Here is a 26955-nt window from a genome sequence, read left to right as displayed (position 1 = left end):
GGTTTAAAAAAAAAAAAAAAGGAGTAAAATCTGAGGGAATGAATGCATGATAAGTATTAATTGTAGACCAGGTATAGAAAAATGACAGTCACTCACCACAAAATATTGTCCACAGATATATCTTGTTTAGCCAAAAGGATATTTGCAAATGATTTTAAATTTGAAATACTTTAAGTAGGTCAGCGGGCATTCTAGTTTTGACACCCCTTGTCCTTCCCTACCCAGGTGCCCAGCAGGCACTCTACTAGCCCTGGTGGTACCTTACTGGAGACTCAACTAAAGCACCTACTCTGGGAACATGCAGCCCAAGCACACAGCTGTGGGAAAAGCAGGATTAGGATTTGACCCTACTTTCTACTGTGCCTTGGTATTTTGGGAAATTTAAAAACTCCATACCCTTGCATAGAAATTCTTACTATGGCCCTGTACATGATCATTTTGCACATTGATATGACCTGCTTGGCCCCTGAAGCCTTTCATTATTGACTCTGAAATAGAATTAGACTCCATCTTTAGGACATTGTCATAAGCATAGTCTAATGTAAAGAAATATAATTGGCTAGTAGGTTATTTAGTTTGGAAACAGTACTGCATTATTTTACAAACATCAGGAATATACGGTATTTAATAGTGAGAGGAAAATTAACATCATATGAGGAAATATGGCAAAGAGGTTATGCTGACAGGACCTTTGTTAGCATATTTAATTAGACCAGAGTAAATAACACCTGCTAAATCAGTGTCATTTAAAAAAGACTTAATTTATATACAGAGACTTATTTTAAAGACAATTTGATAGCTTTCCTTTGCTTTGCAAAAAATAAATTGAATACTTATCTAGGAAAGTATGGAAGACACATTTTGTTATTGATGACTCCTAGGTTTGAGTCAGTGAGGAAAAAGAACTGATTTCACATGTTCTTTTGCCTCTGCTCTTCTTTACTGGTGATCATTGTTATATAATAGAGCAATGGTGCAACTGTCATTAAACCATCTAATCTGTGCATTTTGTGACATGTCTTCAAGAGGCTTGTCTGTGTTATCTCATAGGCTATGTTTAGTGAATACAACATGTTTAAACACTGAGAACATATGGCCTAATCTATCAGAAGGTAGTAGTTAAATTAAAGTTCATATTCAGTGGAGTATAGAAGAAGGTATTGAAATGCATTATTCAGATGAGATTTTACTGTCTACTCCTTTCTTGGGAGCATTTTAAAATGTGAAAAGATGTGTTTTCAAATCTCCAGAGATAATTCTGGGTACAGTTTTATCCTACCAGGGGTGGTGCAAAATACTAGTCAATGCTTCCCGTAAGCCTGCCTTTGCCTATTAATTTACCTTGGATCCCTAGATTTTGCTTTATCTTTTAGCTTTGTCTGTATGGCATGTTATATTTATAATGAGATGATGAGTTAGATCCATTACAGTAAAAGATATGTGCTATTAATGAGTTTCTATCCAGCTATCAAGGTATCATCAAATGTGGTTTATCTTGGTGAATGAAAGCTTGAATGGAAAATTAAGCTCCCATGCTGACTGTAGAAGTTCAGTGGATCATTTTGTTCTTTAATGTTGCACTTCACTGAACACACTTCACAGAGCAGTGAATCATGCTTAAAACAAGCTGCCTTTACTTTAATGACAGGAGATAATGCAGCAGAGGTGAATAATAAGTGTTAGCAGTCTTAACTTGATCTTGCAGTACTCTCTCCCAGGTGCCTGATGGACAATTTACAAAGTATATATGCTATTTTATAGATTGGAACGTGGGATCCAGCCAGTGGCCTGAATATGACAGAAAGTCAAAAGGGAAAGCCAGCAAACATCACAGATTCCTTATCCAATCGTTCTTTGATTGTTACCACCATTTTGGTAAGTATCTGTTTTTCCATTATTTTTAGATAAGTGTAGATGAACACAGAAATGCATAGAAAAGGACATTATAATTGGAACAGTAATGAACAGAATGTAATGTATTTTACAGTTATTTAGCAATTACTGTACAACAGATGAGTCAATGTTAATTTAGTCACAGTTTTGTTAGTCTTTAAAGATCTAAATTGTATTAATATTTGGGCTGTTTATGTTGATTAATAATATAGCTTAATGTATTATGGGAAATCTTTTCATTTCTGCACTATTGAAGAGTTGCCAATGTCAAGACTTGAAAAATACATGCAGCTGTTTAAATATAGTTAAGTGATGAGCAAAATTTGAACTTTGCTTCTGCTTTTAATTTCTGTGAATATATTTCAAAGGGAATGGCATTTATTTTTCAGAATTTTTTCTCATTGTAATTATCTTTTAACCTTATTTTCAATTTTATTGTTCTCATCTTGGAAAATTTATTTTACTTTATGAATTTCTCTAATGTAACCAAATGACAAGTGCTTTTTAAAGCCAGAAATATTTTCACCACTGATAGACTTAAATTAATATTGCTAACGTAGACGTTTTTACCCCTCTTATATTTATATATTTTAATTATATCACATGGTAACATTCACATATGCCCACTATGCCATTTGCAAAAGGGAATTTTAATTTAGGATAAGCAAATAGCTCTTATATTATTTAGTCAGTACTTTTCACCTACAGAATAAGCTTATCAATGCCCATTCTTACTAATCCCCAGGTAGTCAATAAACATGTGAGAGTAATGTCCAGAACAAACTACCATAAACATTTAGCATTTATATAATTTATAAATTTCATTTATGGTGGGAAATCAAGCTAAGAGGAATATATATTCTTAACCCTTTAGTAGCAACAAGGAATGTCAGATCTGTAGGCATGTCAAAATGAAATAGCTTGGGTTAAAGCCTTTTGATAATGAAACAAAGCTGATAATCATGAAGTGACAGTGATGGAAGTCACAAGGTATTTTAACCGCTCCATGGCTAAGAACTTCGGTGGATTCTTACTCCCTCTGTCACATCCAAACATCAAAGACACTCTTTTACTTAATTTTATATCTTCCTTTTTTTTCAAAGATAACTCCTGTAGCCACCAAACTAGCCCTCTTCTTCAGTCAAAATGTTCTCGCAGTACAATTACACATCCTATTTCTGGTCTATATGCCATTATGTTCTGAATCCCATTACCTCCTGCTGGGACTATTGCAGTAGCCATGTACCTATTCTTTCTGCCTCTGGCCTTCCTCATTTGCAGTACACCCCAGTCCCACCATAAAAGTCTAATTTTTTTCCAGGCAGATGATGACTTCTTGAACCAGGACAACATCAACAACAACAAACAACAATATTGTTTGTGATTCTCCATATTGCCTCTCTTGTCTTTAAATTTCAAGTTTAGCTGTTAAAATTCTCTGGTTTTTTTTTGGGGGGGTGTTTATTATTAATAACAACTATCATCTTTCAAATCATATTTTCATTTATGATAATTTTATTGCATATTGTTAAAATATCAGTTACTAGTTGCTGAAAATGATAACAAAAATACAATTTTTCAGCAAGTCATAGATTTTAAAATATGACACGTGCTAAACATAACCTGATTATTGTTACTGCTGTTAGCTAGGGGAAGTTTCAGGGGACTAAATACTATTTTATTTATTTGTTTATTTATTTATTATTTTATTTATTTATTTATTTTTGAGACAGTCACTCTGTCACCCAGGCTGGAATGCAATGGTGCTATCTTGGTTCACTGCAACTTCTGCCTCCTGGGTTCAAGCGATTCTCCTGCTTCAGCCTCTTGAGTAGCTGGGATTACAGGCACCAGCCATCATGCCCAGCTACTTTTTTTTGGTATTTTTGTAGAGACAGTATTTCACCATGTTGGCCAGGCTGGTCTTGAACTCCTGACCTCAAGTGATCTGCCCACCTTGGCCTCCCAAAGTGCTGGGATTACAGTCATCAGCCACTGTGCCTGACTATGAGTAAGTTCTTTAGTTGTGACTAGTGAGATTTTGGTGTATCCACCACCTGAGTGGTATGTGCTATATCCAATTTTGTAGTCTTTTATCCCTCACACCCCTCCCACCCTTTCCCCCAAGTTCCCAAAGTCCATTGTATCATTCTTATGCATTTGCATACTCATAGCTTAGCTCCCATTTATATGTGAGAACGTGCAATGTTTGGTTTCCCATTCCTGGGTTACTTCACTTAGAATAATGGACTCCAGTTATTCAATATCCTATATGAAATGCCTATTTTTCCTCTAAATTCTTGGTTTTCAGTAGACATTTTGCAATCCTGTCTGAACATGTTGAGTGTTTCTCACTATGCTATTCCTGTATAATAATTAATTTTTGTCCATCAAAAGTTTAGTAGCATTTAAATGCCACTGCACATGTTCCTTCTCTTGTTGACTAGTAGCACTTTAGCATGCAAATGACTATGTATTTGGTAACTTTTTCAGGAAAGCATTTACTCCCAAGGAGATTTCTTCTCCCCAGTGGCTCAGTGAATTTAACAAATGTACTTACTCCTGAAAACTTAGCCTGATTTTTTATCTTCCCAGCACTTTGTGGAAGGTATTACAGTATCCAGTTTACTTGCTCAAGTTTGTAAAGCTTTTTGTCACAGCCCACAAATACAGAAGGCTTACCTGGAAGCAAATTTCCAATAACAATTGAAAAGTACACACTACAAAAGAGAGAAGTGACCGAATTATCCCCTAAGTGGCTCTGCAACTTCTTCTATAATATCAACAAAAGCAGTTTTCTAAGGCTTCAAATTTGGCACTGCAATAAGTTTTCCCTCTGATTCTCCTCCTTCCATTGTCATAGAAGGACTGTCAAGCATGTAGTTCTTAGAGAGTTGCATAACATTTGGGCTTGGAAACCCAGACACTGCAGCTTCACAAAGAAAAAGATGTTCCAAAATGATGAGTTTGTGTCTTTTATAGGGACATGGATGAATCTGGAAACCATCATTTTCAGCAAACTGACACAAAAACAGAAAATCAAACACTGCATGTTCTCACTCATAGGCGGGTGATGAACAATGAGAACACATGGACCCAGGGAGGGGAGCATCACACACTGGGTGTTCTATTGCGGGAGGCCAAGGGATGGACAGTGGCAGGGTGGGGAGGTCCCAGAGGGATAACATGGGGAGAAATGCCAGATGTAGGTGACGGGGGGGATGGAGGCAGGAAACCACATTAGCATGTATGAACCTATGCAATAATCCTGCATGATCTGCACATACACCCCAGAACCTATAGTAAAATAGTAAAAAAAAAGAAAAGCAAAAGATGTTCCTTCTTAGCAATCTCTATAATTTCTAAGCAGTTTTAAACATGTATTGAGAAAATAATGACAAAATAATATAGGGTAATATTTTAGCTATATGCTTACAGTACTACTTAAGTGTTAAAATGTGAGATGAGAGTGACTCATTCAAACTAAAGTCTTCTCCAACCCCGTTCCTACAATCAGCTTGTTCAGACAACCAAACTTTTTCTCACCATATTTTTTCTTCTATTTCAGGAATTGTGGTGGTACTACATTTCTCTCATTCTTGCTCTGATAGCTCAATATGTTTTATTTCAAATGTATTTTATTTCTCATATTCACAGAGACTTCCACAATAGCTAGTCAAATATAAAACTATTTATGGTGATAGAGAAAGAGGAAAGAAAGAAAGTCATGAGTTTTGATGTAAAATTAGGTATAATTTTGAAAATCTTTGGGTCTTAATTTTTAAAGCCTTCTAAGTGACCAGAACCTCATTTTTTATTACATATACACATACTTCTTCCTTTGTACTTTATTAAATCTTTATTTATTAAATCTATTATTTAATCATCTGTCATTTATTAAATCTGATTTAAATTTGCTACCATGATGAAGGCAAATAAGCAGTTTTATTATGGCTTAATATTATTTTTTTGCCTTAACATTATTTTCAATCCTATAAAATTGACAATTTTATAATTGTCAATACTAAAATAATTGAAGATTATTTTCTTATGATAAATATACTAAGTTTTGTATAAAGGAATGAATAGAAAAGTCTGAATTTTTAATTTATCTCAGCCACTAGCAAACTACATGGAAATGAAATATTTTTGCATTAACATTCTCATATTTTTAAAAAATGTTATCACAATAGGACCATATATACTTACACAATCTGAATTTTAGCTACAACCTTGAACTGATATTCAAATGTAAATTTTCAACTACTTATTGGACATATATCCACCTGCATGTACAATATCATGCTCAATATACATCAAACCTCCTTCGATTCAGGACTCACAATGCTGATTTAGTTAATACTTTGAATATCTGCTTTTGATTCCAGTACCTTTCTATTCACCCTGGCCAGAGGTTTTTGTTTTCTTAGAATCCACAGTCTCCTTAAAACCCATATTCACAATTCAAGTACCTAAATGAGAAAGAGTAGATTATTCTAAGAAAGCTCAACAAAAAAAGTAATCAAGAGCATTTTGAACAAATGAGATATGATTTGTTATTGGATCCTACTGAATGGGTGATTATATATAGAGTCTGCTTTGAGAGGCATTATACTTACACCCCTCCCACCCTTTGTTTAAAATCCTCTCATTTTGAACAAATAAGATATGATTTGTTCATGGGTACTATTGAATGGGTGATTATATATAGAGTCTGCTTTGAGAGGCGCTGTACTTATAGGAAAGAGGAAAGAGATGACAACCTTGAAAATTAAGTATGAGGTTTCTTGGGGATACATTAGATAGGACAAAAAACATTGAGGAATGTGGATGAAGACTTAAAGGTTAAAAGCCTAGAAGCAAGGATGATAGTGCTGCCACAGAGTGTGATGGGGATGGTGGGAAAGGAAATGATGAATGCTACTCATGTATGTATGGGATGCTGGCAATGACTTTTGAGTAGTCAAATCTTGATTATGTATGTAAGGGGATAATAAATTGGATTCCGAGACGAAATGCTGTTTGGAGATTAGCTAATAGGTGCAGTCTCCTTTTCCATTAAACCTTTTACTGGAACAGCAATGAAATAGAACCTTTGATTGATTCAAACTTCAGCTATTTTTTTCTTACTATCTTTCCCTTGTGAATTAAACTAACAAAAAGTATAATGGCTAAAACAGAAATATCAGCAGAAAGATAGCAACCACCAAGATTTCCATCTAAACCGGTAAGTCAACCAACTGAAGGAATTTAATAGCATACTAGTTTTTTTAAAAACATGACTTTTTAAAAATACAAGCATGAATGATAATCACTATGTTAAATTCTCCCTTAAGACATATTTCTCTGACATAATTAAGTTCCTTTCTTGAAACATTAGTGAAGAGCACAACTAGCAAAACTCACTTTTTTTTTCTTGAAAGTCAAGTTCAGCTCTATTACACAGTCATTATTTCCATAAGATTCACTACAATTTCCAGTAATTAAATATTACTTTTCAGGGAGAAAGAAGTTCTTCTCATCTTCCCAAATCCCAGTAGATTTTCTATAGTTACAGAATAAAAACAGGAACTTTTCTTAGAATTATAATTATGGCCAAAAAGACTTAGATTTTTGTACATTTTGAAAGTCTCTGAAGTTATGTTTCTGAAATGAGGTAAATATAGTTTACAGAAACTAAGTATATGATTATGCTTACATAGTTTATGAAAGAATTGTGTGTGTGTGTGCGTGTGTGTGTGTGTGAAAATCACTTATGACAAAGAATGCCTTTGCTCAACAGGCTTGCAGGAAAAAAAAAAAAAAGTAAAAGAATTTTTCTAGATTGCCTCAGAATGTACTTCACTTTTATTTTAAAAAGTAAATAATAAATACGGTTTATCTAAAAACTTATTAGGGTATGCTATTGCTCTACAAGCCTTGTATACTATTTCTTGTTGCTTTGAAACAGCCAGGCGTGGTGGCTCACACCTGTAATCCTAGCACTTTGGGAGGCCAAGGGAAGCAGATCAGGAGGTCAAGAGATGGAGACCATCCTGGCCAACATGGTGAAACCCCGTCTCTACTAAAAATACAAAATATTAGCTGGGCATGGTGGTGCACACCTGTAGTCCCAGCTAGTCGGGAGGCTGAGGCAGGAGAATTGCTTGAACCTGGGAGGCAGAGGTTGGAGTAAGCCGAGGTCGCACCACTGCACTCCAGCCTGGTGCCTGGTGACAAAGTAAGACTCTGTCTCAAAAAAAAAAAAAAAAAAAAAAAAAAAAAAAAAAGAAAAAGTAAAAGAAAAAGAAACATAGCTTCATGAATTGGATTTAAAACAACAACAACAACAACAACAAAAAAGATTTATCTTTCTGTTGTCTTTAGAAGAACCATCTCACATGTAATGACAACACACATAGACACAAAATAAAAGGATAGAGAAAGATCTGTCATACAGGTGGAAAACAAAAAAGGATAGGGATTGCTATTTTTGTATTAGATAAAATAGACTTTACAGTGATAATAGTACAAAGTACAAAGAATGGCATGACATAATGATAAAGGGTTAAATTCAACAAGAAGATGCTATCCTAAATGTAAATGTATTCAATATTGGAGCTCCCTTGCTCATAAAACCTTACTTCTAGATCGAAGGAAAGACTTCAACAGCTACACAATGATAATGGGGAACTTTAGCACACCATTGACAGAATCAGACAGACCACCGAGGCAGAAAACAAAGAAATTCTGGACTTAAATTGATACTTGACCAATTGGATCTAATAGATAGCTACGGAATCTTTCATCCAAAGCCGACAGAATGTACACTCTTCTCATCTGCACACAGAACATACTCTAACATTGACCACAAACTTCATCACAAAGCAAGTCTCAGTAAGTTTCAAAAAACTGAAATCATACCAAGCATCTTATCAGACCACAGTAGAAAAAAAATAGGAAGCAACAGCAAGAGGAAATCTCAAAACCAGCTTCATCAAGATACCAAAATCTGGCAAAAATACAACAACAAAGAAAAGACAGCTATAGGCCAGAATCCTTGAGGAACGTAGACACAAAAATTCTCAACAAAATACAAGCAAATCAAATCCAGTGGCACATCAAAAAGTTAGCTCACCACAATCAAGTAGGTTTTATTATTGGGATGCAAGAATGGTTCAACATATGCAAATAAATAAATGTGATTCACCACATATACAGAATTAAGAACAGGAACCATATGATCATCTGAATAGATGCAGAAATGCATTCAATAAACTTCAACATCCTTTCATAATAAAAATTCTCAACAGACCAGGCAATGATGGAATAAGAATCATCAATGACAGACCCACAGCCAACATTATACTAAATGGGGAAAAGTTGGAAGCATGGCCCTTAAGAACTAGAGCAACACAAGGATATCCACTCTTACTGGTCCTATTCAACATAGTACTTGAAGTTCTAGTCAGAGCAATCAGGCAAGAGAAAGAAATAAAAGGCATCCAAACAGGAAAAAAGGAAGTAAAATTATCTGTCTTCACTGAATTTATGATTCTATACCTAGGAAACCCTAAAGATTCCTCCATGGACTCATAGACCTGATAAATGACTTTAGCAAACTCTTAGGATACAAAATTAACATACAAAAATCAGTTACATTTTATACACCAGTAATATTCAGATTGAGACCCAAATCAAGAACACAATCCCATTTACCATAAGCCATAAAAATGGAAAATACCTAGGAATACACTTAACCAAAAAATGTGAAATGTCTTAATGAGGAGCACTAATGACAAAACAAAACGACAACAAAAATGACTGCTGAAGGATGACATAAACAAATGGAAAAGCATTCCATGCTCATGGGTTGAATGAATCAATATCATTATATTGTTCTTGCCACCCAAAGCAACCTATAGATTCAGCCTATTCCTGTCAAATTACCAATGCCATTTTTTCACAGAATTTGAAAAAACAAACTATTCTAAAATTCGTATTGAAACAAAAAAATAGGCTGAGTATCCAAGGCACTCCCATGCAAAAACAAAAAAAAAGCCAGAGGCATCACACTACCTGACTTCAAATAATACTACAAGGCTATAGTAATCAAAACAACATGGGGCTGGTATAAAAATACACACATAGACCAATGTAACAGAATAGAGAACTCAGAAATAAAGCTGAACACCTACAACTAACTGATCTTTGACAAAACTGACAAAAACAAACAATGGGGAAAGGATATCTTACTCAATAAATGGTTCTGGAAAAACTGGCTAACCATATGAACAAGGATGACACTGGACCTCTACTTTTCACTCTATACAAAAATTAACTCAAGATCTCTCAAGGAAATTAAATCTAAGGCCTCAAACTATAAAACTCCTAGAAGAAAACATAATAAATATTTTTCTAGACATTGACAAAATATTTATGACCAAGTCCTCAAAAGCAACTGCAGCAAAACCAAAAATTGACAAGTTGTACCTAATTAAAGAGATTCTGCATGCAAAAAATAATCAACAGAGTAAAAAGACAACCTAAATAATGGAAGAAAGTATTTGCAAACCATGCATCAAACTAATAATTAATATCCAGAATCTAAAAGGAACTTAAGAAAAAAAATAACTACATTACAATGCAGGCAAAGATCATGAACTGATGCTTCTCGAAAGAAGACACGTAAGGGGCCAACAATCATATGAACAAATGCTCAGCATTACTAATCATCAGATAAATGCAAATCAAAACCATAATGAGATGCCATCTCATGCCAGTCGGAATGGCTATTATTAAAATGTCAAAAAAAACCAAAAACCCACAGATGCTGAGTTGGGAAAAAAAAGGGGGATGCTTACATTGTTAGTGGGAATGCTAATTAGTTCACCCCCCTGTGGAAAGCAGTTTGAAGATTTCTCAAAGAACTAAAAATAGTATTCGATTCAGCAATCCCATTACTGGGTGGATACCCAAAGGACAAATCCTTCTATCAAAAAGACACCTCCACTCATATGTTTATTGCGACACTATTCACAATAGCACAGACATGGGTGCTCATCAACAGTGGATTACATAAAGAAAATGTAGTACATATACACCATGGAATACTATATGACTATAATAAAGAATGAAATCATGTTCTTTGCTGTAACTTGGATGCCTCTGGAGGCCATTATACAAAACAAACTAACACAGAAACAGAAAACCAAATACTGTATGTTCTCACTTATAGTGGGAGCTAAAGATTGGGACACGTGGACATAAGATGGGAACAATAGATAATGGGAAATTCCAAAGAGAGAGGGAGACGAAGGGAAATAAAGGCTTGAAAACTGCCTATTGGGTATACGTTCTTGGGTAATAGGGTCATGAGAAGTCCAAACCTCAGCATCACTTGGTATATCCATGTAACAAACCTGCACACGTAACCCCTGAATGCAAAATAAAAACTAATTTAAAAATATAACACAAATCCTAGATTATCATAGTTATTCCTTTCATATGTAGAAAGTTCATTTGAAAGTGATTTTTTAATAGTATCTTGAGATATAAAAATAGGATTTGTTTTCCAGATAACATATGTGAGCCTGTGTGGTGATGCTCATCATCACTAGTTTTAGCTTCTCACAAACCAGTCATCTCCAGTATTGCCTTTTCTTGAAAACATTGAGTTGTATTGATGGTAGCTTCGAGGCCTCTTCACTTGTTCTTCCTGGTATTCTCACTTCTAACTTTGATAACCTATGGTGCACCATGGGCTTCTGACATGAACACTAATTAGGGATGGCAGAATTCAAACTTTAAGAGCCACAGTGAATAGCAGGAAATTGGAAGCTGGACTCAATGACAAGAAAGTTCTTAGCTCTACACAAGTAAAAGTACGTTTATTGGAAGGACAGATATGAAAAGGAAATAAAATGATACTGTCCTGTTAGTAGAATGATATCAATCAGTTGTTACTATTATTTATAGTTATCTATTGCTTATTGTTCTTGTTGATCATTTCTTGTGACTGTAAATTGGAACTTAGTTTTTGGCATGTCCAATTCCATTTCTGTGTAGTTTCCCTGTACATTTAGGATAGTATGAATCATTGATACGCAATGAAAATACTAGTAGTTAAGCTTATTGCCAACTAATATTTTTAAATCTATCACCCCTTTCCATTTTTGAGATCAAAGTTTTGCTATGTACATTTATAAAACTTAAAAAAATTAACAGAACAAAAGAAATTAACTGAGAAAAATAATTAACTGAGAAAAAAATTAACTGAGAAAAAAATTAACTGAAGACTATTTTAAAATGCCTAAAGTGCAGTTTAGACCAGTGGTGGTATTTATTAAAAGAAGTTAAATTACAAGCTTGGTATTATCTGTAGGCTCTGGAAAACATAATCTTTACAAATGTTAATGATACTAGATTCTCATTAAATCTAATCAGTTAAAAATACAATATTAATGAATGCAAATAAATGTATTATAAAGGAATCATTTATGTATAATGTGATATTTACTTCTGCATTTCTTTTTATATAATTTCTGAAACTTTTCTAAATGATCAACTAAATTAGCAAATAAATTTTATTTCCTAATATTGATAAATTTAAAATTCTTTTAAAAATCATTTTACAATTATAAGACTCCCAGTTTTAGTCATATTCATTAACCAATAATTGGCTCTCTAAGAAAATAATCCCCCAAAGCTCTTTTATTTCTCACCATAATAATAAATGATTTTTATGAAATGTTCTTAAATAATAAAAAGAAACATTTTCTGAAGCAATTTAGAATAAATGTAAGAAAAAACAATCATTTCCAACCAATAATTACAAATTATTAAAAGTGAGGCCATAAGATTATTGGCTTTTCATTCTGATTGAAGGTATCTGAGTATGGCTGGGCTCCTCACTTGGCAAGTGTCCTGGCACTCCTATGCCAGCTGTCAAATTGAAAGAAAAACAGAAACTGAAGAAACAAAACATAAAGTTCCCTTCATTAAAAACCTGTTTTTCTGTAATATACATTGCATTTTTAAAATCTTGAACCTACTCTTTCAATACAGGTGCTCCTTTTTATAAATTCTGATATTAGCTTTAGAGTTCAAATAATTAAAATTATCTGCAAATCTGTTATCAAAGAACTGCCTAGATGTTCATAATGAAAGCTATCCTCATTACTACTGTGAAATGCTTGCTTCCTCTTAACTTTCTGATAAAATTCTCATGAAGATTCAGAATAAACAACACAAATGCAATTTTAAAAGTACTATTAGACACTAAAGTTAAAGGGAGACTATCACAACTTCAATAGAAATCACAGAGTTTATTGGGACAGATTTCTGTGGTTGTATGTTTTTAATGCTATAAATATAGAAAAATATTTTTGAATCTTTTTTTTTTATCTTGAATCAATTTATGGAAATGCTCCTACAGTTAAGAGATTTGCAACTAATTGTTCGTTAGGTATTTGCAATTGGTGAGAACTTTACTCTTCATGCCTGTTCTCATTTTAATAGCATTTTCTTTTTTTATTCTTAACAATGATAATGGATTTATGCTCACGAAAACCTTTTATTTATACATTTTCAATAAATTATTTTTCAAGAATGTGCACTAAATACAATTGAATATCTTTATCATTTATAGAGATTGCCATTAATATTTTAGTTGTACTTATGATTAATGTGTTAATTTACAAACATAATTTAGTAAACATATTTGTATTTTAGCAAGAAGCTATTATTGGTAATGGTTAAAAATATTTTCATGAACTGCTATATTTCGTTTGCTCTGTTATATTTAGGCATATTCACTAGGGATTACTCTAGTTATAATATTTACTCAATAGTTAACAGTATTTAACTACTTTGCTAGTTTTTTATATCAGAGTTATGCTGCCTTCATTTAAACAGAGATGAACTGGTTTCAGAGCATTTACTGTGGTCTAAAGCAATCTTTGGATTATGAGGTTGTTTTATTGTTTTATATTAGCTGACAAATAAAAATTCTAAAGTATTCATTTTTTTTTTCCTGGAAGAAATGCTTCAGTAGCTTTCATACTTTTTTTTATAGTTATTGACCTTTTCATTTTATTGTAACTTTTGAATCAATTTTATATTGTGCACTGGCATATAACAAGGTATTCAAATTTATTAACATAGACTTTCACATAATGTCACCATAGAAATTTTATAATCTCTATTTACTGAAACTCTCCTATAAAATTTGTTGAGGCTTAAAATTTCTTTCCCTTTTTTCTTAATTTTGTTGAAGAAGAAGTTTATTTTATTATTCTTGCTTTTACTAAAATTCATGTTTACAGTTTAGCCATTTTCTGCTTTCTTACTTTGTACTTCACTATTCTTTTGACATTTTCTTATTATTTTTCTTTCTGCTTTTTGGAGGTTTGGAGGGTCTGTTTCCCAGCCTCTTATGATTTATTTACTCCATGCATTTATTCTGTTTTTTAACTATGTAATGATAGGTTCATATGAGGCTGAACTTTTCTCTGACAAGTCCTTTGAAGATATTTATAAATTAAAAGTAGTACAGCTAGTGATTACCAGAGTGCTTTTCCAGCAGAATCCTCATCTCTTAAATCAAACCAGACTTTGGAGTTCAGATAATAGTAATTTATTTAAATAACATACTTTTAAAAATTATTAAAAATTACTTTTAACATCTACACATTTATTTTTATTTAGGGAAATTTAGACAATTTTGTTTATTAAAGTTAGTGTTTATGGTCTTTTTAAATACCACCTTCCAGGCTGGGCATGGTGGTTGGGATGGCTTGGCACCTGGAGTTCAAGAGCAGCCTGGGCAACATAGGAAGATCCTATTTCTACAAATAATAATAATAGTAATAATAATAATAAAATAGACAGGCATTGTGACATGCACTGTGGTCTCAGCTACTGGAGAGGCTGAAGTAGGAGTATTACCTGAGCATGGGAGATCAAGGCTAGTGAGCTGTGATCTTGGCACTGAGTGGTCAGCATCAAGCCTCGGAGACAGAGGAAGTGACTAAAATATAATATTTAAAAATTTTTCACATTTCCTCTTGAAAGCAATTTTGATATTTCTTCATTGGTTTAACTTTGTTTTTTTTTCTGGCTAGCCAGTTTTAATTTGTTAAAAGCTTACAAGGCTATTCTCTACTCTATGCTTGTAATTTGTTTTTATATGTTTATTTTTTTCAGGGTAGATTTAAGTAAGGGTGTTTTAAATTAATTCACCAGTTTTCTTTGGAAATATCATTAGTGGACACAGGGAGGGAATGTCACACTCTGGGCCTATTGGGAGGTGGGGGAGCTAGAGGAGGAATAGCTGGGGATGGGAGGATTGGGGAAGGAAAACATTAGGAGAAATAACCTAATGTAGATAATGGGGTGATGGATGCAGCAAACCACCATGGAATGTGTATATCTATGTAACAATCCTGCACAATCTGTACATGTACCCCAGAACTTAAAGTATATAAATAAAAAAAAAGAAAATATCATTAGTTCATCCTCCAACACTCTTACCAATCTGAAAAACTACTTAACATAAAAAGAGGTACAGATTACCTATGAGGTCCTTTTTTTGAACAAAGCCTCGCTCTGTCACCCAGGCTAGAGCGCAGTGGCGTGAACTCGGCTCACTGCAACCTTCAGCTCACTGCAACCTCCGCCTTCCAGGTTCAAGTGATTCTCGAGCCTCAACTTCCTAAGTAGCTAGGATTATAGGCACCTACCACCATGCCTGGCTAATTTTTGTATTTTAGTAGAGACAGGGTTTTACCATGTTGGTCAGGCTGGTCTCAAACTCTTGACTTCAGGGGATCCAGCCCCCTAAGCCTCCCAAAGTGCTAGGATTATAGGTTACTCACCATGCCCGTCCTGTGAGTTCCTTTTATGTTTTTGGAAGCATACCCTGAAGTTATATGTTTTCCTGCTGCAACATGTCTTTGTTTTCCTCTAGACTCTGAAGTAGCTAGGACTTTTTTTTACCTTACTCCGGGAATTTTCTTTGCTGATCTTCTGTGCTACAGCCCTGTTTCCTGGATCTTATTCTTGCATTTTTCTTAAATTATTTTCTCATTTTGTTAGAGTAAAGGCTGTAATAGCACCTGAAAAAGGATGCAGAAGAGTAAAAATTTAAGACCTTATATATCTAAAAGCATTGACTCCTTCGTGTCTTCTTCCACTGTTGCAGTTGTTCACAGGTCATTCTGATTCTTAACCTTTTGTATGTATGTGGCCTGTATTTTTCCTTGCTATGGACGAATTGAAGATTGTCTGTATTTCTGAAGCTTGGAAACTTCACTAATGATATACTCTAGTGTGTAGAATTAAAAATGAATTTAAAAAATTTAAAAATTTCATTATGTTGAATATTCTCTAGAGTCTTCATTTCTGCTGTCCACTATGGTAGCTTTACCACATGTGCCTATTAAACACTTGACATTTGGCTAGATTGAATGGAGATGGCTGTTAGTGCAAAATAAATACTGACTTTCAAAGATGTGATACTTAAAAATGTAAAATATCTTAATTATATATTGATTACGTGTTGAAATGATAATGATACTATTTTGATGTATTAGGTTAAAGAAAATAATGAATAAAGTTAACTTCATCTTTACCTTTTTAAAGATATGGTTACTAGAAAAATCTAAATTTAACTTCATCTTTAACTTTTTAAAAAGATGGTTGCTAGAAAAAGTCCCTTTTTGTGGCTTGTTGCATTATATTTCTGTTCAATGGCACTGATCCAGAATCTTGTTGGGCATATTCAATCCAGAAATTCAGGTCCTTCAGTCTTGAGATATTTTCTTAACTTTAGTTAACATGGTAATGTCCTTTTCATCATTTCTTGTTGTCTGTATCATTGAATATCTGTCATCTGGTGGTTAGACTCATAAGTACCATGTAAACAATAGACAGATTCTGTTTGTTTTAAACATTGATGTACAGGTCTCACATTCAGACATTTAAATTGATGAAACCCAGGCAGTACTGTTTGAAATCTCCCTACATTATTCCACTGATCCTCTAAGTTTCAGTTGTGTGATGAATAAGTTCTAGAGATATAAGGTACAGCATAATGACTATTGCTAATAATAGTATATTGTGAGTTTATAATTTGTTGAGAGATTAGATCTCAAGTATTATCACCACACATGCCCTAAGAAGTTAGCTGTGAGGTGATGGACATATTAGTTAGCATGATTGTGTTAATCATTTCATAATGTATACATATATCAAAACATTATTTTATATGCCTTAAATATATACAATTTTTATTTCTGAATTATACCTCAATAAAGCTGGAAAAAAAGGAAAACAGTCTAGGGAACAAATTTTAGGCTGATGCACATTTTTATTTAGTCTTCTAAATTTTAGCATATTACTTAATCTCTACGGATCTAGAGCTACTTTGACTCAATTACTTCTTCAGTTTTCTGCCAGGGTCAGGACAAGAACGAATGGGTAGTTCTCCAGAAATGGATTGAAGTTTCTTCCTAATTTATTATTTGATACAGATTATGGATCTTTGAACAAGGACTTTTGTTGAGGAGAAGAAAGAAATATTTCTTGCACTGTCTCTAGTTAATCAAGGATTACTGGTTTCCTGTGGCCTTATATTTAGTGTCAATTATTCCCAAATGATAGGTAAAGTTCTTTATGGGGTTTGGGACATGGTACCCCCCAAATATGGTTCCTTGGTATTAAGAAAGTCTAGGAAGATTAGTTTCTTTCTTTTGGCCTTCTCTGCTGAAGGAGGTCATACAATCCTCATCTGAGAGGTACCGTCCCTACACTTGGAAGAAAAGAACCTCCTTATCCCTGAAATCACAGGGGCACAGAGAAGAATATGAACAAACAGTTCTTGCTAAGTTTCCCTCAGTTTATTACTGTTAGATCCTACCCTTTTGTCTCAAAATATATTTCTCTATAACTGTCCATTCTTCATCAAACTTAAGCGTAATAGTATACAAGTTTACTTTATGTTGGGGAGTCTTCATTTCTGAAGGTTTCCATGTCATGTAAACTTGTATTAAATAAATGTGTATGTTTTCCTCTTGTTAACCTGTATTTTGTTACAGGAGCCTCAGCCATTAATCTAGTGGTGGGTGAACAAAGAAATCAACCCACTAAGACTCCTTTATCAATTGCCTATAACTCTATATTTTCAACCTGTAACAAAAAGGTCATGGATTCCAGCCACATGAATAAGCCTGTTCCACCAGCCTGCTCCACCAGTGGAAGTGCTTCCACCAGCCTGCTCTGCCAGTGGAAGCATGCTGTACAGCTCAATAAGACCACAGACTGAATTTTGTATATGCAATTTTTCTATTTCAAGAGTCCATTTATTTTAAACATAATTCATTATCAACAGCCAGCCCTCTTTTTCATTCTATTAATGTGACTTCCTTTCCTTCCTTCCTTCCCTTTCCTTCTTTCCTTCTTTCCCTTTCCTTCCTTCCTTCTTTTCCCTTCCCTTCCTCCCCTCCCCTCCCCTCCCCTCCCCTCCCCTCCCTCTTCTCTTTTTTCTTGCTCCTGTCACCCAGGCTGGAGCACAATGGCTTGATCTCAGCTCACTGCAACCTCTGCCTCCTGGGTTCAAGAGATTCTCCTGCTTCAGCCTCCTTTGTAGCTGGGATTATAGTCTCCTGTCACCACGCCTGGCTAATTTTTTGTATTTTTAGTAGAGATAGGGTTTCACCATTTTGGCCAGGCTGGTCTCAATCTCCTGAACTCACGTGACCCACCCACTTCAGCCTTCCAAAGTGCTGGAATTATAGGCCTGAGCCACTACGCCCAGCAATATAGCTTATTTTGTAAGAATAGTCCAGAACATGCTTTGATTTTTGAATTGAATGAGGCTCTTTTTGATGCCAGGTTCGTGTTCCTGCACCAGTTTTTTTTTTTTTTTTTTTTTTTAAAGAATGCCCACAACTTACCAATTACTTTCCAATCTGATTTTTTTTTAACATAATCTGAATTCTATGCCTACAAACTTTTAGGAAGACTACAGGCTACTCTGACTTTCACTGTTCTGAGTTTGTATCTTTGCTCATAATCTTACAACTACTTTGGTTGGGTGCTAGTAGAGGCCATGCCAGAGCTTACTTTGCACCAATCCTTGAGCTATATTTGGTTTAGAAATAAGAGTATTCGGTGAAGAAGGAATGTAAGATATTTCAGACAGTGGGGAGAAGTATGTTTGAAGGTACAGATATGTGAAAGAGTTTAAGATGTATTAATAGCTCTGAGTAGTCTACTACTTATGTAGCACAGAGAAGGTAAGGGGCAGGTGATGGATGAGTGTGAGATGATAGGAAACATCAAAGTTCTTATGATGTTAAATAAATTTCAAAGGACTGTAAGTACACGAACAATATGATCAACTTGAGGGTTGTAAAGGTCCCTTTTAGTATTGGAGATGGAATTGTTCACTGAGCAAGATTTGGTGAGAACAGCCTAAAAATATTGCCAGAATACACGCTGATAAGATCTGAATAATGGAAGTCTCTGAAGGGATGGGAGACTGGAATCAGATTTGCAAGATATATGGAGGAAAATGAAGAATACGTAGTTTGAAAATTGGACTTTATGAAGTCAGAGTTTAGGAAGAAATTTTTCTCATAAATATGGATGGCAATAGGATTGAGGTAGAAAAGCAGAATTGAAATAATACGGGATGAATTTAATTTTGAACATATTTCATTTTATTTTCTTGTAAGATATTGATCTAGTTGGCAATTAGATATGTAATCCCAAGCTCAAGAGAATGTTCTGGCTTGGAGGTAACTTTTGGAGTTAAGATGATGGTTGGCCTCATGAATAATGGTGTGATAGTTAACTCAGAGAGCACAATGTGTTTCAGTACATTTACACTATTGCACATTTCTTTCTTCTGGCACTACTTCAGCAATTCTGTCCTAAATCTTACTATATTCTGTTAGGTTTGACAAGCAATTATAAATTATGGGCTTCCAAGGAAGATAAAAAGCATCTGGGATTAAACGAATATACTGGCCTTTGCATCAAGCTTACAAGTTCCTTAAGCATATTGGGAAGTGGTCGTTGTAAGATGACAACCAAGAAACATTCAAAACCAGTAAATCCTGAATATGTCAGGTACCTGCAACCTAATTTCATTTCCTGATAGAATTGAAGGATTCTCACGTCCTGATCTCTGTGTTTTCAACTACAACTTGATTACTTGACATTGATTTCTAATTACTTCTCTTCCTTTGAGATTTATTGTATATTCTTAATGACAGACTATATCCTGACTCCAATTAACCCCACTACAGTGACTCAAAAAGAAATTTACAGACTTTTTCCCCCATACACAACACGCATGTGTTGGCATCACTGGAATCAGTGTTTTAACCTAAAAAATCCAGGATAACAGATGAGTCCTTGATTTATCCATTTATTAGTCAATTATTTTATTAGTCATACTTCTTATTAGATATTTACACATAGTGACATTAAATAGGTACCTCAACTGGAATGAATATTCTTAACTTGAATTCTATAAATTTTATGTTCTGAACTCTCTAGGCTTTAGTTCTGCATAGTAATTGATTAAAAAAACCAAAAAACAAAAAGCCTGAATTTCTTATAACTACTTTGAGTAAACTCATATTCGAAATGCAAACGAAACATTTTTTCACTACTTTATATGAGAATTAATAAAATAATGCTTTTGCCATATAGTTGTTTGAAAAACATTTCATGTTATATGGAGAATATATAGGCTACATTCAAATATAATTAGAGCCAAAGACACTAAAATTTATTTTTATGGATGTCACAGCTTTATGTCTCTAAAACTTCAAAATTTGTATTTGCTCTTTTGAACTTTTAAATTCATATTGTTGGCAAGTATGATATTCTCTGACCTTGAACAGAAACAAAACAGTATCTTCAAAATGCAGGACACACTTCTTGTGCCCTCGAGCAAAAGCATTCCATGTTTACTATTTGTTTACATCAGATTTGCAGTGTGCTTCACAGTTCTGATAGGTGAGTTATATAGGCATACACTAAAACTATTGTGTACTTAAATAGATTTTAGAATATACTGGGTTAAGCAAAGTTCATTAGGTTTCGTTATCACTGAACCTTTAATAAATTAATGTGCATTGTTAATATCTCAAGGGATGTAGATATGTGGAATTTCCAAATGTTTTTAATTGCAGAATGATTTTTTTTTTGTTTGAAATGGAGTCTTCTTCTTTCACCCAGGCTGGAATGTAGTGGCACGATACTGGCTCACTGCAACCTCTGTCTCCTGGGTTAAGGAGATTCCCATGCCTCAGCCTCCCAAGTAGCTGGGATTACAGGCACCCACCACCATGCCCAGCTAAATTTAGTATTTTTAGCAGTGATGGGGTTTCACCATGTTGTTCAGGCTAGTCTCGAACTCCTGACCTCAAGTGATCTACCCTCCTCGGCCTTCGAAGTTCTCAGATTACAGGCATGTGCCACTGCGCCCAGCCTGCAGAGTGATTTTTTTGAAAATAAAACTAGGGGCATAATTTCTCAGAATAATACACTGTGGAAAACAATAAGTTAGGCTACAACAACTTTGAAGCCCTTACTAATATTTATGATGGAATTCACTTACACGTGCAAATCTATGAACTACATACCCTACCAATGATTAGCAGAAGAGCAGACCATTTCTGCAATTAGTTGACACTTGGCACCTGAATTTAATATCTAACTGAAAAGAAGCTTTCAGTAAGGTCTATGAGTTGAAGGGAAAAATGGAATTGAAAATCTGGTTTTAAATCATGAACCTGCCACTTGGTAGTTGATTTACTTTAGGCAAGTTACCATAACTGGAGTGGGGATAATAATAATGAATAACTGGAAGTTTGTTTCTATTAGAGATAAAAATTTATAAATTAACATTCCTGGCACAAAATTGTCAGTAAGTGATCATTTTTAATGGGCACAAAGTAATCTAAAAATTAAAATACAGGCAGTGCTCGACTTAGGTCGGACTGCGGAACGGTCGTAACACGATTTGATCGTAAGTTGAGTAGGCTATATGTACAGTTGAAATGGTGCACGCGGAGACTGTAGTGCTGCTGGAAGTTGGTCCACACTGTCGTACGCCCCCCTGGGCAACGTTTGTGCTTCCAGAAGGGGAGCAGTCGTGGCTAGCAATTGTGGTCGTAAAGTCAAATGGTCGTAAGTTGCATAGGTCGTAAGTCGATCGATACCTGTATAAGAAATGTTGTTCTTCTTTACTATATTCCCCCAGAACTTTCTAATATGTTTGTTAAGATCCTCTTCTTTATGAGTTAGCATTCCTCTTCTTCAGGCCATGTATTGGTGAACTTCTTCTCTATACCCTCCCTCAATTCATTTATTTTGCTTGAAAACTCATTTCTCTCCATTTATCTAATTCATACTCATTCAACAATCCCTTTTTCTAATGGCTTTTCTTCTGGGATGATTTATTTGACTGCCTTGGGACATTTTTACTTTCCCTTCTCTCACATCTAATGATCCTCTTATCTATAAAATGTATCTTTACACACTTAAATCCAAACTTTTGTTATTAGTTTGTATTTTTCTGTTTAAGTTCTCTGTTTTCAACTAGATTAAAAGACACTTGAGAGAAGCAACTTTGTATTAAAGCAGAGCATTTTCTTTTAAATGACAGGTACTCAGAAAACATTTTTTGATTTTATTGATACAATAAGGCAGCAGCCGAAAGTTAAACTTGTGATTCATTATGGGAAAAAAAAAATCTTTCAATAGATAGATGTGGCTAACGAATAGTAATCATTGAGGAATAATTCTCGTTGCACAAAATATTTTTCATGTCTGTTTTACATGCATATTCAGTGACATTGAAGGGGTTTGCCAGTGTCTGATCAACTTTTGAGTGGCATGTGGGTAGAAAGCCAGTTAGTATTCAGTTCTTTAGTCTAATTCATTTTTCTATCAGGTGTTTCCACATGTTTTGGAGAAATATAAATAGAAGTAGAGAATGGCAAACACTGGAATCTTCTTTCTAACACCAGAGAGCATCTAAACAAAATGTTCACTGAATTAAAAGAAATGGAATCCTAGTGATTGAAAACTCCACCTTCTAATCTTTGGATGTAAAATATCTTCATTTTTTGATTTGCTCCATCTTTCTCTCATCATTCAAATTTATTCAATCTTTAAGTAGTGGAAAAGTAGGTAAAGAGAATATCGAGTAAAAAAATTGCAGCCTCCATGTCCCTACAAAGGATGTGATCTCATCGTTTTTGATGGCTGCATAATATTCCATGGTGCAAACTGACACAAGAGCAGAAAATCAAACACCGTATATTCTCGCTCATAGGCGGGTGTTGAACAATGAGAACACATGGACACAGGGAGGGCAGCACTACACACTGGGATCCGTTGGGGGGAAATGGGGGAGGGGTGGGGGGGTGGGGAGGTGGGAAAAGATAGCATGGGGAGAAATGACAGATACAGGTGAGGGGACGGAAGGAAGCAAAGCACACTGCCATGTGTGTACCTATGCAACAATCTTGCATGTTCTTCACATGTACCCCAAAACCTAAAATCCAATAAAAAAAAAAAAGAAAAAAAAAATTGCAGCCTCATTTCTTAGATCAAAATTGGTTTTAGGTAGATACCTTAAAACAATTTTAGGAAACAGAATGCCATTCTAAGCAGGATATGAATTCAAAGCATGACAATCAGCAATAACTACATCTAGATAGTTTGTCAGAGTTAGTAGGAGTAAAGTGTTTTTCCTAACTTAGGCCCTCCTGTCCTTGTTTACCCCTTTCTTTCTTGTTCCACATTTGTTTTCACTTAAGTCATACAGAGCTGTTTATACTTTCCATCATCAACATGAATCATTTTCTCTCTCCAAAGTATTTCCGTCTATGCCACTTCTTTGTTTAACTCAGTAGTTATCTGTCTTGACTGCATATTTGACCAGGTAAGTAATTTCTATCCCAAGAGCAAAATGAAAACGAGGGATCTCTTGTTTAACAAGTACTAAGAATTTCAAAAGGACACCAGCAGAGCAGAAAATCCAAGAGCAGAGCCCTTGGAAATGTTGGGCCCTGTACCACTGCACAGGTCACATCCGCACGAAGCTGGCCCAACTGCACATTGTAATCACATACAAAGGTGTTTTTTGTTTTGTTTCATTTTTAAATAATGATGCTAGGGTAATCCTCAGGTGCATTAGATCAGAACTTCTGGGGGTAAGGCTCAGACTTCAGTTTTTTATTTTTAATTGCATTTTAATTGTAAAAAAAAAATGTTTTAATGTATAGCCAAGGCTGTGCACCAAATTCAAAGTCTCTTTCCTTGTGACCTGGCATGCACTTACCTATTTACTTTTCTATCTCTCTCATGAGACTATTAAGTTTCTTAAGAGTAGATATCATGTCTTATTAGCCTTTTCATCTTTATGATCTAGAACAACACCTGGAACATTTTACTATTAAATAGATTTTAATGAATGAATGATTAAATAGAGATATACTAATATGACCTCATTTTTAATTTTATAGGGTATAATCAAGGAAAAAAGAAAAGACTTATTGAATGATAATTTGAAAGTGTAAACCGAAAGCATACTCTTAGAAAAAATGTAATAAAATAAGAGATTCGAGAAATTAGATCTAAATTTACTTTTTAAATTAAAGGTTCTTAAGACATACAACAGTTCCCTCAATTCTGTGCTTCAGGGAAATATTATGTTATATATACTATAACTCATCAAACTTTCAAAGTTGAGGAATAGCAAGAATAAGGAAAAGAGGTGGGAGAATGCTGACAGAATTAAGAAAAAATGATGCTTCTCAACATATATCTAATATGGCTGATTAATAGAAAAGTACATTTGTGGTAGAAAATTTCTTCTTAAAGAACTACATGGCTTGTGAATGGTATTAGAACTGGAAAATAATAAGCTATTATTGGCAGTGTTTTTGTCTGAGTAAATCAATAGAATAAATGTAATCGTCCATAAGCACTAGAAAAGTACAATCTTAAGCATTTGCTACTTTTAAATACTTAGGTCCAGATTCTAACATAGCATATATTTTCCATTATATGATGGTGCTAGATGTTTACACATAATGTAAGAGTATTGCATATATAAATAACTCATAATTATATTGTGTTTATAGCATATCATAGCAATTTGAGGACACATGACATGTCTCATTTTGTTTTTTTCTTCTTGGTACAGCATTTGGCAGGCAAAGTTCAGAGGGCTAGACATGTGTTGTTATTTTTTTGGGGATTGTTTTGTCTTTTGTTGAGGTAAAACTTACATAATACAAAATGCATCATTTTCAGCAAAGTATACAATTCAGTGGTTTTTAGTACATTCACAGTATTGTGCAGATATCACCACTATCTAGCTCCAGATCATTTTCATAATCCCTAAAGAAAACTCTGTTATCCGTTAAGCATTTATTCTGCATTCATTGTTTTTGTGGAGAGCTGTGGTGCTATCATAGCTCACTGCAACCTCGAATTCCTTGCTCAAGTCATCCTCCCACTTCAGCCTCCCAAGTAGCTAGGACTGCAAGTGCACACCACCAGGCCTGGTTATTTTTTAAATTTTGTACAGATGAGTTCTTGCTATGTTGCCCAAGTCGGTCGTGGCCTCAAACATTTCTCCCTTCATGACCTCCCAAAGCACTGAGATTATAGTGTTGGTTACTGCACCTGGCCTGGCATTTGTTTTTACCCCTGAGGCCTGGCAACAGATTATCTGCTTCTGTTTCTATGGTTTGACTATTCTGGAAATTTCTGGGTGACTAGAATCATGTACTATGTGTCTTTTTGTGTCTGCCTGCTTTCACTTAGCATAATATTTTTAAGGTTCATCCATGCTGTAACGTGTATCAGTACTTCAATATTGTTATGATTCAATGATATTCCATTTTATGTATATTCATCATTTTGTTTATCTGTGAAACCACTGATAGACATTTGATTTGGCTCCAAAATTTGGCTATTGTGAAAATTCTGCTATGCACATTGGTTCACAAGATTTTGTTTAAACACTAATTTTTTTAATTGCATTTTAGGTTTTGGGGTACATGTGAAGAACATGCAAGATTGTTGCATAGGTACACACATGGCAGCGTGATGTGCTGCCTTCCTCCCTATCACCTATATCTGGCATTTCTCCCCATGCTATCTCTCCCCAACTCCCCACCCCCCACTGTTCCTCCCCTATTTCCCCCCTACAGACCCCAATTTTTAATCTTTTTGGGTATATACCTGAGAATAGCATTTCTGAGTTATACGGTAATTCCATGTTTAACTTTTCAAGGAGCTGCCCAATTGTTTTTTTATAGAAGCTGCACAATTTTACCTTTTTACTAGTGATGCATTAAGGTTTCATTTTCTCTATGTCATCGCCAACTTGTTATTTTCATTTTTAAAATTATAAAACATCCTGGTACGTGTGAAGTGGTATCTTATTGTGGTTTACATTTGCATTTCCCTAATGACTAATGACGTTGAGCATCTTCCTGTGTGCTTGTTGACATTTATATGTCTTCTTTGGATAAATATCTATTCAAGTTCTGTGCCCATTTTTAAACAGCATTCTTTGTTTTTTTGTTAAGTTGTAAGAGTTCTTTAGATATTCTGAATAGTAGACTCTTATCAGTTATATGATTCACAACCCATTCTTTAGTTTGTCTTTTCATTGCTTGACAGTATCTTTCATGCACAAAAGTTTTCACTTATGATAATATCCACTTTATATATTTTTTGTTGATGGTACTTTTGTTGTCATATCAAAAAATCCATTTCCAAATCTAAAATCATGAAGGCTTACTTATATATTTTATTGTTAGAGTTTTATAGTTTTAGCTTTTACATTTAGGTCATTGATAACTTTGGATTAAGCTTTTGTATGTGATATGAGGTAAGGATCAGCTTCATTCATTTACATGTAGATTTTTAGTTTTCCCAGCAACTTTTGTTTATGAGATGATTCTATTATTTTGTTGAGAATTTTTACATCTATATTCTTAAGGGACATTGGTCTGTAGTTCTTTTTCTTGTAAAATC

At 34.4% G+C, this 26955-nt stretch overlaps 1 protein-coding gene across 6 annotated transcripts in view; it reads left to right on the top strand.

The window, feature by feature from the left end:
• The window catches only part of GRIK2 (glutamate ionotropic receptor kainate type subunit 2), a 721121-nt gene that overhangs the window by 437746 nt on the left and 256420 nt on the right, over positions 1-26955 (top strand). For all 6 annotated transcript variants that reach the window (XM_010333764.3, XM_074397666.1, XM_074397667.1 and 3 more), the window contains exon 10: positions 1762-1875. In XM_010333764.3, the coding sequence (XP_010332066.2) occupies positions 1762-1875 (114 nt within the window). The remainder of the gene's footprint in view (positions 1-1761; positions 1876-26955) is intronic.

The sequence above is a fragment of the Saimiri boliviensis genome, chromosome 4, assembly GCF_048565385.1.
Source record: "Saimiri boliviensis isolate mSaiBol1 chromosome 4, mSaiBol1.pri, whole genome shotgun sequence".
NCBI lineage: Eukaryota > Metazoa > Chordata > Mammalia > Primates > Cebidae > Saimiri > Saimiri boliviensis.
Note: the sequence above shows the minus strand (reverse complement) of the source record. Positions and strands in the feature narration are given on the sequence as shown.